General features: G+C 51.6%; 1 protein-coding gene across 1 annotated transcript in view; it reads right to left on the bottom strand.

Moving 5' to 3' along the window:
• The window catches only part of LOC147120620 (anion exchange protein 3-like), a 199509-nt gene that overhangs the window by 73380 nt on the left and 111797 nt on the right, over positions 1-14332 (bottom strand). Inside the window, exons 8-10 of the mRNA XM_085984239.1 lie at positions 10814-10949; positions 8039-8231; positions 2589-2700 (exon numbers count right to left, since the gene is read on the bottom strand). Of these exons, the coding sequence (XP_085840365.1) occupies positions 2589-2700; positions 8039-8231; positions 10814-10949 (441 nt within the window). The remainder of the gene's footprint in view (positions 1-2588; positions 2701-8038; positions 8232-10813; positions 10950-14332) is intronic.

The following is a 14332-nucleotide window of genomic DNA, read 5'->3' as shown; positions in this document are numbered from 1 at the left end:
CATCTCTGGAGGAGCGATGGTCATCTATTGAACAGAGAAACCAGACCTTCATGGAAGTCCTTCTGAGTAGGACTGCCAGTGCAGAAACAGGTCCCCATGGCCCCCTGATGTGCAGCAAGGTGCTCTCAAGCCACTTGCAAGCGCTGGCCCCTTCTGGCCTGTGCAGCTTCAGGTGGGTGAGCAGCAGCCTGGCGCTCCTGTTGCTGCTGCTGTTGTTCCTGGTTCTGCTGGTGCCGCGGCTGGTGTTCAAGCTCATCTAATGCCCAGAAAGGAAGGAAATAAATGGCTCCCATGCTTCTGGTATATGTCTCCGTTGAGGAAGCGCTGAGTGAAGGTGGCAAGAGGGGTTTCCCAGGAGGTCACACTGGAGATGGGTGTGAGGCTCCAACCTTCCACAGGTGTGGTTAAGTCTTCTAAAAGTTGCCTCAGACCTGAGACCACTAAGTCCTGCCACCTGCAAATCATGGCTGTTCAAATCTCCTCTTTAATGGATTACCTGCAGTTGATAGTCACCAATGCAATAGTGCTCCTGCCAGGTTTCACATTCGTGATTCCCACCAGGCGTATTTTACGTGGGAAAAGGGTTAAAGTTGCAAGGGCCTGTTAAAATAGGATTATAGAGGCCATTTAGTGGTAATTAAGGGGCTTCAAGACCTGTTGGATGCGGGACGGAGTCGGGACCATCAGACACGCCTGAATTAAAATTGCTCGGAGTCGGGAACCAGGCGGGGGACAGGGTACGGGGGGTCCCGCCCGCCAATTTTTGCAATTTTAACCCACCCGCCTCACGGCCCAATGAAAATCGAGGTGTTTGTGTCCTCCTCACAACTTGCTAACCCACCTATCTTTGTGTCATCAGCAAATCTGTCTACAGTACATTCAGTCCCTTCATCCAAGTCATTAATATAGATTGTAATTAGTTGAGGCCCCAGCACTGATCCCTGTGGCACCCCACTAATTAATGATTGCCAACCGGAAAATGACCCATTTATCCCGACTCTCTGTTTTCTGTTAGCTAGCCAATCCTCTATCCATGCTAATATATTACCCCCTGTGGTGTATGTAACCTGTTCCACCTTAAGAGAACTTAAGCCTGTTCCACCTTAAGAGATGTACTACTTTCTCTGGCTGCTGTATACGTAATACCGGTGGTGACCACCGGTATATAAGTACTGTGTAGTGATATTGTATTTAGTATAGTCCTGACCTCCAACTAGTAAAGACCTGTTGAAACTTTATTCTTGTAGTCTGTGTCAGTAATTAATCTTAATACAACTGGAACACACAGACTTAACACCCCCAACCCCGCTTGCTCTTATCTTGTGCAGTAACCTTTTATGTGGCAACTTATCGAATGCCTTCTGGAAATCCAAATACACCACATCCACTGGTTTCCCTTTATCCACCCTGCTTGTTACATCCTCAAAGAGCTCGAGTAAATTTGTCAAACACGATTTCTCTTTCATAAAACCATGCTGACTCTGCTTGATTGTCTTAAGATTTTCTAAATGTCCTGCTATTACCTCCTTAATAATGGACTCCAGCATTTTCCCAATGACAGATGTTAGGCTAACTTGCCTATAGTTTCCTGCTTTTTGCCTCCCTCCTTTTTTGAATAGGGTTGTTACATTTGCGGTTTTCCAACCCGCTGGGACCTCTCCAGAATCCAGGGAATTTTGGTACATTACAACCAATGCATCCACTATCTCTGCAGCCGCTTCTTTTAAGACTTTAGGATGCAGCACATGAGGTCCAGAGGACTTGTCAGCCTTTAGCCCGTTTAGTTTGCCTAGTACTTTTTCTCTAATGATAGTGATTGTTTTAAGTTCCTCCCTCCCTCTTGCCCCTTGATTATATATTATTATTGGGATGTTTTTAGTGTCTTCTACTGTGAAGACCGATCCAAAATAATTGTTTACAGTCTCTGCCATTTCTATATTTCCCATTATTAATTCCCCAGTCTCATCCTCTAAGGGAGCTTTACACTGTATCTAACCCGTGCTGTACCTGCCCTGGGAGTGTTTGATGGGACAGTGTAGAGGGAGCTTTACTCTGTATCTAACCTGTGCTCTACCTGCCCTGGGAGTGTTTGATGGGACAGTGTAGAGGGAGCTTTACTCTGTATCTAACCCGTGCTGTACCTGCCCTGGGAGTGTTTGATGGGACAGTGTAGAGGGAGCTTTACTCTGTATCTAACCCGTGCTGTACCTGCCCTGGGAGTGTCTGATGGGACAGTGTAGAGGGAGCTTTACTCTGTATCTAACCCGTGCTGTACCTGCCCTGGAAGTGTTTGATGGGACAGTGTAGAGGGAGCTTTACCCTGTATCTATCCCGTGCTGTACCTGCCCTAGGAGTGTTTGATGGGACAGTGTAGAGGGAGCTTTACTCTGTATCTAACCCGTGCTGTACCTGCCCTGGGAGTGTTTGATGGGACAGTGTAGAGGGAGCTTTACTCTGTATCTAACCCGTGTTGCCACCAAGATTCATCACCTCGATCTGAGACATTAAACCTGGGAGCAATGAAGCAGGCTTCAATGGACCCGATTGAAACTGTTTGTCATTTCTCCGTCACCAATAGCGAAACTTACCGATCAGGACCACAGTTGCCTCCGCGTTATCCGGGATCTGCTCCATCAGCCTCAGCTCGGACTTCTTTTTGTGCCTCTCGTTGTGCTGATTGTTTGGATGTTTTAAATTGTTCTGAAAAGAAAAAGTGATGTGAGGACAATTCACAAGGAAAGGGTGGAGTTCGGGTTCGTGCCCTCCCTCCCCTACTGTACATTAGAATCATCGAATGATACAGCACAGGAGGAGACCATTCGGCCCATGGTGCCTGTGCCGGCTCTTTGAAAGACCTATCCAATTAGTCCCACTTTCCCCTGCTCTTTCCCCATAGCCCTGCCTATTTTTCCCCTTCCATTTATTTATCCAATTCTCTTTTGAAAGTTATTATTGAATCTGCTTCCACCGCCCATTCAGGCAGCGCATTCCAGATCACAACAACTCGCTGCCTAAAAAAAATTCTCCTCATCCCCCCTCTGGCTCTTTTGCCAATTAACTTAAATCTGAACACCTCTATTAAATATCCCCATAACCTTCTCTGCTCTAAAGAGAACAACCCCAGTTTCTCTAGTCTCTCCACATAACTGAAGTCCCTCATCCCTGGTACCATTCCAGTAAATCTCCTCTGCGTCTTCTCCAAGGCCTGGAAATCTCCGTAAAGTTTTGTAGGGCCCCGACTCAAACCCAACACTGTAGAGCAGGGAACGTCTCTAAACAAACCCAACACTGTGGAGTAGGGAGTGTCTCTAAACAAACCCAACACTGTAGAGTAGGGAGTGTCTCTAAACAAACCCAACAATGTCCTTCCGCACCAAGCACACATACTGTCTGGCAGGTGTAAACAGTTTGAATCCAACACTAAATGTGGTGTGCAACAAGGGGGAAAAATTCAGCTGTTTGCGCCTCCCGTTAACGCCTTAAGAAGGCGCTAATGGGGCGCAAAGCAACTAGCGCCCGGGCGCAGCAATGTTTGCGCCGCTCGCGAAATTAACTAGACATTTTGCGGTGGCGCTAAACTCTACCGCCACGATCTCCTGCGCTGGCAGATCGTGACGTCAGTCGAGTGCGCAACGCCCCGTTAGCGCCCCGGACCGGATATTGAGTGGCGGCCCCTGCCTTACCGCCTGCCGCTAGCAACGACAGGTTGAGGGGAGCGTTATGCTGTCAGAAAGAGACTAGAGGAGCGGTATTTAAAGGCGACCGCTTCCTGCCTTTTTTTGTCAGTGACATTTTTGCACCACGCATTCTGAGAGAGAGAGAGAGAGACTTCTGGAGAGATTCAACGCTGTGTGAAGGAGTTTTGGGCACTGAGCAGCACTTTGCAGGTTTATTTTGATTTGCCCTTCCTTGCTTCGCCAGCGCTCTGAGGTTGCGCTTCGCTCCTCGGCCTTTGCGCCTTAAGACGTGTGTGCAGCACCTGATTTAGCGCTCCAATCACCTCCAGGGGCGATAAAAGCCAAGTTTGCTGTCGGAGGCGATAATTAGTGCCAGGCGCTAAACCTTGCGCACGGCCGATAATGGCGCCCCAAATGGGACGATACCGAATTTTTCCCCCCAAATCTCTTTAGTGTGTTTGACCACATCCAGACACACACAATGTCTTTGAGCAGTAGATATATAGAGCAATAAACAATATTACCCCATTTCTATCCTCGGGTAGAGAGCTAACTTCCATCAATCCTTTCGATCCTGACTCAACAAATTGTTAAGGGAAGTTCAAGATTTTAATAGGCCTCTAGTCACACACACTGTCCTTGCTGATTCATTATGGTATGACAAGTGTTATTGTGAACAAGACCTCCAGAAATGGGATATTTCCTTCAAAAACACCAGATGCCAACTTGTTTTCGATCTGGGATTTAATTAATCACCTTGAGCTCCATTGTCCCACATCCTATCTCAAGACTGCCTTGGCTGTCTCGTTTCACAATGTGGCCCCAAAAATAAGTCAACAGGCACAAATCACACATCCTGCACTTTCAGCAGAAGCTAAACAGCACAGTCAGCCAAATTATACTCTGACACATTAATGCCTAAAGCATTCCGGGAATGGACAACTTTAACCATTTCATTATTTCTAGCTACAATACAAATCTACAAGCTATCTATGTGTAAAAAGAAACTAAAAACCTTAATCATATGAGGTTAAACCAAATTCTAATCCTACGTATCTTTTGACAGCACCTCCCAAACCCACGATCTCTACCATCTAGATGGGCAAGGGCAAAAGGCGCATGGAAACACCACCACATCCAAGTTTCCCTCTGAGTTGCACACACCATCCCGACTTGGAAATATATCGGCCGTTCCTTCATCGTCACTGGGTTAAAATCCTGAATCTCTCTCCCTAACAGCACTGTGGGGGCACCTTCACCACACGGACTGCAGCGGTTCAAGAAGGCGGCTCACCACCACCTTCTCAAGGGCAATTAGGGATGGGCAATAAATGCTGGCCTTGTCAGCGACGCCCACATCCCAGGAACTAATCAAAAAAAAATAAGAATAGGGTATCTTACACAGGGGCCACTCAACAGTGGTAAGGAGCTGATTTTCCTCCTCCCTTGCCCGGGGGCAGAAACTCCCATCGGAGAACGGCTGTGATCAGCTAGACCAGCACAAGGTTAGTCTGCAATGTTCCTGGGCCACTGTGGCTCCGTACCGCACCGGGCTGCACATTCACCAACTGAGTCAGGGGGTGCGGGGGGGGGGGAGTGGGGGGGGGGAAGGGGTGTCCCTGTTCAGCTCATTGTAATTTCCTCCATTGTCTATTGTAATTATCCTTCTTACCCCAGTGCTGAGCAATCCTCGCTGCCCACGAGAGCACTCCAGCAGCCTGATCACAGGCTTATGCCTGCGCTAGGCTGTGTTTACACCAGGGAGGCATTTGTGTGTCACCCTGGGTGGAACACAGGAACAGGAGTCGGCCATACGGCCCCTCGAGTCTGCTCCGCCATTCAATAAGATCATGGCTGATCTTCGACCTCAACTCCACTTTCCTGCCCGACCTACATATGCTTTGATTCCCCTAGAGTCCAAAACTCTATCGATCTCAGTCTTGAATATACTCAAAGACTCAGCATCCACAGCCCTCTGGGGCAGAGAATTCCAAAGATTCACAATCCTCTGAGTGAAAAAATTCCTCCTCATCTCAGTCCTAAATGGCCGACCCCTTATCCTGAGACTATGCCCCCTAGTTCTAGACACTCAAGCCAGGGGAAACAACCTCTCAGCATCTACCCTGTCAATCCCCTTCAGAATCTTGTATGTTTCAATGAGATCACCTCTCATTCTTCTAAACTCCAGAGAGTATAGGCCCATTCTACACAATCTCTCATCATAGGACAGCCCTCTCATCCCAGGAATCAGTCTCGTGAACCTTTGTTGCACCGCCTCCAAGGCAAGTATATCCTTCCTCAGATAAGGAGACCAAAACTGTGCACAGTACTCCAGGTGTGGTCTCACCAAGGCCCTGTACAATTGTAGCAAGACTTCCTTACTCTTATACTCCAACCCCCTTGCAATAAAGGCCAACATGCCATTTGCCTTCCTTATTGTTTGCTGTCCCTGCATGCTAGTTTTTTGTGTTTCTTGCATGAGGACACCCAAATCTCTCTGAACACCAACATTTGAAAGTTTCTCACCATTTAAAAAATATTCTGTTTTTCTATTCTTCCTACCAAAGTGAATAACCTCACATTTCCCTACATTATACTCCATCTGCTACCTTACTGCCCACTCACTTAGTCTATCTATATCGCTTTGTAGACTCTTTGGGCTCGATTTTGCAGGCGCTCAGGGGTTGGGTTTGGAGGTGAGACTGCTGGCAAAATCAAAAAGATTGGCAGCGGGTCCCGAACCCATTTCCAAACCACCTCCAATCAATCTTCCCAGGAGCTGGGTCCCCGATTTGCGCAGGGACCCGACTCCTAGCGGCAGGAAGAGGATTATAGACACTTAACTGCTTGTTAACAGTTAGTTAACAGGCTTTTTCCAATTTTGCCAGGTTGACTGCGGGCTTCCCGACATCCGAACTCCACGCCAGGTAAGTGTGGCGTGATGTGGGTCTCCTGTAATATTTCTGCATTGATGACAGCTGCAGAAGTGGTGTGAAGGATCCAATGGTGCACTGGTGAGTTTCAGAGGTAACAAAATGTTGGGAAAATTATTTTGAATATATTTAGACTTTTCTGTAGGTAACAAGGTTTGAAGTGTATGTGTAGTCCCACCTCATTGGGAGAAGTGACAGATCGCTTCTGTAACCTCACCTGCAGCTGCCATCTGTTTTATCCTAAGGAGGGAGTCACTGTAGAGCCTGGGTGCAAGGGCTCACCTTTGTACAGTGATTGTCAGTGTTTGCAGCATCTCAATGCTGTCAAACACTGAAAAATCATCTGTCAAACAAAAATGAGCGTGTCCCCTTTAAGAAAACCGGCAGATGACGCATCATCAGCTGATGTCATCTGACGCCGGCTTTCTCTTAATCGGCCGGCAAGCCCGCAGGGCGGGTTTAACAAGGCCAATTGATGCAAAATAGCATCCGTGCGTCGGACGTCACTGGGGGACGGGACTAGAACCTGGAAGGCAGCAGTCCCGCCCCCAACGTGCCTCTTCAGGTAAGATCGCGGCCTTTGTGGTCTCCTCACAGCTTACTGTCTCACCTAGCTTTGTATCGTCAGCAACGCTCGGTCCCTTCATCTAGGTCATTAATATAGATTGTAAATAGCTGAGGCCCCAACACTGATCCTTGCGGCACCCCACTAGTTACAGCCCGCCAACCTGAAAAAGATCCGTTTATCCCTACTCTCTGTTTTCTGTCCGTTAACCAATCCTCTATCCATGCTACTATATTACCCCCAACCCCATGAGCCCTAATCTTGTGTAATAACCTTTTATGTGGCACCTTATCGAATGCCTTTTGGAAACTCAAATATACTACATCCACTGGTTCCCCTTTATCTACCCTGCTAGTTACATCCTCAGAAAACTCTAATAAATTTGTCAAACATGATTTACCTTTCATAAAACCATGTTGACTCTGCCTAATCATGTTATGATTTTCTAAGTGCCCTGATACCACGTCCTTAACAATGGATTCCAGCATTTTCCCGATGACTGATGTCAGGCTAACTGGCCTGTGGTTCCCGGTTTTCTCTCTCCCTCCTTTCTTGTTCTGCCATTCAATCAGATCACGGTTGATCTGTATCTTAACTCCATCTACTCACCTTGGCTCCACAACCCTTAATACCCTTACCCAACAAAAATCTATCAATCTCAGTTTTGGAATATAATCCACCCTCAGCCTCAGCCACTTTTGGGGGGGGGGCGGAGCTCCAGAGAGGTTGAGGTTCAAGTGCCTCGTCTCTCCCCCTCCCCCCATCCCCCCACCACCCCGCCACCGGCCGTCGCCCCGACAACTCTCCCCTGCCCGCACTGCCCAATGTACACTGGCTACACCTCTCGCGGGAGCTCGGCTCACCTGAGAGTCGGTCTCCGCCATTTTGGGGTCTTGCATCTCGATGCGCTCCTCCCCCATTAGGGGCACGGTGGTGAAGGATTCTTTCGACAGATTGTGCTCGTGGTGGAGATGGTGAGTGCTCAGGACGGAGGACATACTGGCGCTGGAGACGGTGCGAGGAAAAAAGATCCCTTCCTTCTCATCATTCGGGTGGCTGCAACACAAAGCGACCACTTACTCCCACTGCTCCCAGAGCATCTATGCAGGGGGGAGGGCGGGGGTTGGTGTGGAGGTGGGGTGATGGGGGTGGTCAAAGGTCATAAGGAGGGTGCACAGGAGATTTACCAGAATGGTACTAGGGATGAGGGACAGTGTGTTATGAAACATACCAATTAGGTAACATTACCATTCAGCCCATGCCGGCTCTTTGAAAGAGCTATCCAATTAGTCCCACTCTCCCCCCTGCTCCTTCCCTGTGTTAGTCAGCCGTGGCTCAGTGGGTAGCACTCTTGCTTCTGAGTCAGGAGTTTGTGGGTTCAAGTCCCGCTCCAAGGACTTGAGCACAAAGTCTAAGCTGACACTCCAGGGCAGTGCTGAGGGAGTGCTGCACTGTTGGAGGTGCTGTCTTTCAGGCAAATATTAAACCGAGGCCCCGTCTGCTCTCCCAGTTGGACCGTAAAAAATCCCATGGGCACTATTTCAAAGAAGAGCAGCGGAGTTGTCCCTGGGCCAATATTTACCCCTCAAACAACAGATTATCTGGTCATTATCACTTTGCTGTTTGTGGGAGCTTGCTGTGTGCAAATTGGCTGCAGCGTTTCCTACATTACAACAGTGACCACACTTCAAAAAAAAGTACTTAATTGGCTGTAAAGCACTTTGGGGCATCGTGAAAGGCACTACATAAATGCATGTCTTTCTTTATAACTCTTCAAATTTGTCCTTTTCAAGTATTTATCCAATTCTCTTTTGAAAGTTACTATTGAACCTGCTTCCACCGCCCTTTCAGGCAGCACATTCCAGATCACGACAACTCGCTGCGTAAATATAAATTCTCCTCGCCTCCCCCTCTGGTTCTTTTGCCAATTACCTTAAATCTGTGTCCTCTGGTTCCTGACCCTCCTGCCAATTGAAACAGATTCTCCTTATTTACTTTATCAAAACTCCTCAAAATTTTGAACTCCTCTATTAAATCTCCCCTTAACTCCCCTCTGCTCCGAGGAGAACAACTCCAGCTTCTCCAGTCTCTCCACATAATTGGAGTCCCTCATCCCTGGTACATTCCTCATCTCGCTAAATCTCCTCTGCGCCCTCTCCAAGGCCTTGACATCCTTCTTAAAGTGTGGGGCCCAGGATTCGACTCAATACTCTAACAATTCTTACACAATAATGTCAGAAACGCAGCAGCCAATTTGCACACGGCAAGTTCCCCCGAACAGCAACATGATAATGGCCAGATAATCTGTTTAAGTGAAGTTGGTTGAGGGATCAATATATTTATATATATATAAACCATCCAAACCCCTCGATTAGATTCCAGCCCGTAACTCACCCCCCGGGGATCTGTTATTCTATATATGAACCCCCCCGAACCCCTCGATTAGATTCCAGCCTGTAACTCACTCCTGGGTATCTGTTATTCTATATATAAACCTCCCGAACCCCTCGATTAGATTCCAGCCTGTAACTCACTCCCGGGTATCTGTTATTCTATATATAAACCACCTTAACCCCTCGATTAGATTCCGGCCTGTAACTCACTCCCGGGTATCTGTTATTCTATATATAAACCACCTTAACCCCTCGATTAGATTCCAGCCTGTAACTCATTCCCGGGTATCTGTTATTCTATATATAAACCACCTTAACCCCTCGATTAGATTCCAGCCTGTAACTCATTCCCGGGTATCTGTTATTCTATATATAAACCACCTTAACCCCTCGATTAGATTCCAGCCTGTAACTCATTCCCGGGTATCTGTTATTCTATATATAAACCACCCGAACCCCTCGATTAGATTCCAGCCTGTAACTCATTCCCGGGTATCCGTTATTCTATATATAAACCCCCCGAACCCCTCGATTAGATTCCAGTCTGTAACTCACTCCCGGGTATCTGTTATTCTATATATAAACCATCCGAACCCCTCAATTAGATTCCAGCTTGTAACTCACTCCCGGGTATCTGTTATTCTATATATAAACCACCCCGAACCCCTCGATTAGATTCCAGCCTGTAACTCACTCCCGGGTATCTGTTATTCTATATATAAACCCCCCGAACCCCTCGATTAGATTCCAGCCTGTAACTCATTCCCGGGTATCCGTTATTCTATATATAAACCCCCCAAACCCCTCGATTAGATTCCAGCCTGTAACTCACTCCCGGGTATCCGTTATTCTATATATAAACCCCCCAAACCCCTCGATTAGATTCCAGCCTGTAACTCACTCCCGGGTATCCGTTATTCTATATATAAACCTCCCGAACCCCTTGATTAGATTCCAGCCAGTAATTCACTCCCGGGTATCCGTTATTCTATATATAAACCCCCCGAATCCCTCCATTAGATTCCAGCCTGTAACTCACTCCCGGGTATCCATTATTCTATATATAAACCCCCCGAACCCCTCCATTAGATTCCAGCCTGTAACTCACTCCCGGGTATCCATTATTCTATATATAAACCGCCCGAACCCCTCGATTAGATTCCAGCCTGTGACTCACTCCCCCGGTACGACTAACTCTGTGGACTGGGTCCCCGATAGACCCTCCCTCCGATGGGTCAACAGTACCTGTGTTTGACTAGAAGGGCTCTCAGTACATTGGCCCTGTCTTCAGCTTTGATCTGATCCGTGATGACCATGGTTTCCACCACCAGGTGGGCAATTCCAGGTAACGTCTTCTGCTCCAGATCCAGCAGCACCGCCCCTGCCAGAGACACACAACGCGCTTTTAGTGAGCGACTTACAGTCTCAGGAGGTAGCAGCCCCCCCGACCCCCCTCGTCCCATTTACACCCCCCGACCCCCCTCACCCCATTTACACCCCGACCCCCCTCACCCCATTTACACCCCCCGACCCCCCTCACCCCATTTACACCCCCGACCCCCCTCACCCCATTTACACCCCCCGACCCCCCTCACCCCATTTACACTCCCCGACCCCCCTCACCCCATTTACACTCCCCGACCCCCCTCACCCCATTTACACCCCCGACCCCCCTCACCCCATTTACACCCCCCGACCCCCCTCACCCCATTTACACCCCCCGACCCCCCTCACCCCATTTACACCCCGACCCCCCTCACCCCATTTACACCCCGACCCCACTCACCCCATTTACAACCCCCGACCCCCCTCACCCCATTTACACCCCCCGACTCCCCTCACCCCATTTACACCCCCGACCCCCCTCACCCCACTTACACCCCCGACCCCCTCACCCCATTTACACCCCCCGACCCCCCTCACCCCATTTACACCCCCCGACCCCCCTCACCCCATTTACACCCCGACCCCCCTCACCCCATTTACACTCCGACCCCCTCACCCCATTTACACTCCCCGACCCCCCTCACCCCATTTACACCCCGACCCCCCTCACCCCATTTACACTCCCCGACCCCCCTCACCCCATTTACACCCCCCGACCCCCCTCACCCCATTTACACCCCGACCCCCCTCACCCCATTTACACTCCCCGACCCCCCTCACCCCATTTACACTCCCCGACCCCCCTCACCCCATTTACACGCCGACCCCCTCACCCCATTTACACTCCCCGACCCCCCTCACCCCATTTACACTCCCCGACCCCCCTCACCCCATTTACTCCCCGACCCCCCTCACCCCACTTACACCCCCCGACCCCCCTCACCCCACTTACACCCCCCGACCCCCCTCACCCCATTTACTCCCCGACCCCCCTCACCCCACTTACACTCCCCGGCCCCCCTCACCCCACTTACACCCCCCGACCCCCCTCACCCCATTTACTCCCCGACCCCCCTCACCCCAATTACATCCCCGACCCCCCTCACCCCACTTACACCCCCCGACCCCCCTCACCTCATTTACACACCCGACCCCCCTCACCCCATTTACACTCCGACCCCCTCACCCCATTTACACTCCGACCCCCCTCACCCCATTTACACTCCCCGACCCCCCTCACCCCATTTACACTCCCCGACCCCCCTCACCCCATTTACACTCCCCGACCCCCCTCACCACATTTACATCCCCGACCCCCCTCACCCCATTTACACCCCCGACCCCCCTCACCCCATTTACACTCCCCGACGCCCTCACCCCATTTACACTCCCCGACCCCCCTCACCCCATTTACACTCCCCGACCCCCCTCACCCCATTTACACCCCCGACCCCCCTCACCCCATTTACACCACCGACCCCCCTCATCCCATTTACACTCCCCGACCCCCTCACCCCATTTACACTCCCCGACCCCCTCACCCCATTTACACTCCCCGACCCCCCTCACCCCATTTACACCCCCTGACCCCCTCACCCCATTTACACTCCCCGACCCCCCTCACCCCATTTACACCCCCCGACCCCCCTCACCCCATTTACACCCCCGACCCCCCTCACCACATTTACACCCCCGATCCCCCTCACCCCATTTACACCCCCCGACCCCCCTCACCCCATTTACACTCCCCGACCCCCCTCACCCCATTTACACTCCCCGACCCCCCTCACCCCAATTACATCCCTGACCCCCCTCACCCCATTTACACTCCGACCCCCCTCACCCCATTTACACTCCCCGACCCCCCTCACCCCATTTACACCCCCCGACCCCCCTCACCCCATTTACACTCCCCGACCCCCCTCACCCCATTTACACCCCCCGACCCCCCTCACCCCATTTACACTCCCCGACCCCCCTCACCCCATTTACACTCCCCGACCCCCCTCACCCCATTTACACCCCCGACCCCCCTCACCCCATTTACACTCCCCGACCCCCCTCACCCCATTTACACTCCCCGACCCCCCTCACCCCATTTACACTCCCCGACCCCCCTCACCCCATTTACACTCCCCGACCCCCCTCACCCCATTTACACTCCCCGACCCCCCTCACCCCATTTACACTCCCCGACCCCCCTCACCCCATTTACACTCCCCGACCCCCCTCACCCCATTTACACTCCGACCCCCTCACCCCATTTACACTCCGACCCCCCTCACCCCATTTACACTCCCCGACCCCCCTCACCCCAATTACATCCCTGACCCCCTCACCCCATTTACACTCCGACCCCCCTCACCCCATTTACACTCCCCGACCCCCCTCACCCCAATTACATCCCCGACCCCCTCACCCCAATTACATCCCTGACCCCCCTCACCCCATTTACACTCCCCGACCCCCTCACCCCATTTACACTCCCCGACCCCCCTCACCCCATTTACACCCCCCTCACCCCATTTACACCCCCGACCCCCCTCACCCCATTTACACTCCCCGACCCCCCTCACCCCATTTACACTCCCCGACCCCCCTCACCCCATTTACACTCCGACCCCCCCTCACCCCATTTACACCCCGACCCCCCTCACCCCATTTACACCCCCCGACCCCCCTCACCCCATTTACACTCCCCGACCCCCCTCACCCCATTTACACTCCCCGACCCCCCTCACCCTATTTACACCCCCTGACCCCCCTCACCCCATTTACACTCCCCGACCCCCCTCACCCCATTTACACTCCCCGACCCCCTCACCCCACTTACACTCCCCGACCCCCTCACCCCATTTACACTCCCCGACCCCCTCACCCCATTTACACTCCCCGACCCCCCTCACCCCATTTACACTCCCCGACCCCCTCACCCCATTTACACTCCCCGACCCCCCTCACCCCATTTACACTCCCGACCCCCCTCACCCCATTTACACTCCCCGACCCCCTCACCCCATTTACACTCCCCGACCCCCTCACCCCATTTACACTCCCCGACCCCCCTCACCCCATTTACATCCCCGACCCCCCTCACCCCATTTACACTCCCCGACCCCCCTCACCCCATTTACACTCCGACCCCCTCACCCCATTTACACTCCCCGACCCCCCTCACCCCATTTACACTCCCCGACCCCCCTCACCCCATTTACACTCCCCGACCCCCCTCACCCCATTTACACTCCCCGACCCCCTCACCCCAGTTACACTCCCCGACCCCCTCACCCCATTTACACCCCCGACCCCCTCACCCCATTTACACCCCCCGACCCCCTCACCCCATTTACACTCCCCGACCCCCTCACCCCATTTACA

This window comes from Somniosus microcephalus, chromosome 4 (assembly GCF_052327205.1).
Source record: "Somniosus microcephalus isolate GS21.2 chromosome 4, FLI_Smic_1.0, whole genome shotgun sequence".
In the NCBI taxonomy this organism is placed as follows: domain Eukaryota; kingdom Metazoa; phylum Chordata; class Chondrichthyes; order Squaliformes; family Somniosidae; genus Somniosus; species Somniosus microcephalus.
This window is presented reverse-complemented; position numbering and strand designations above follow the sequence as displayed.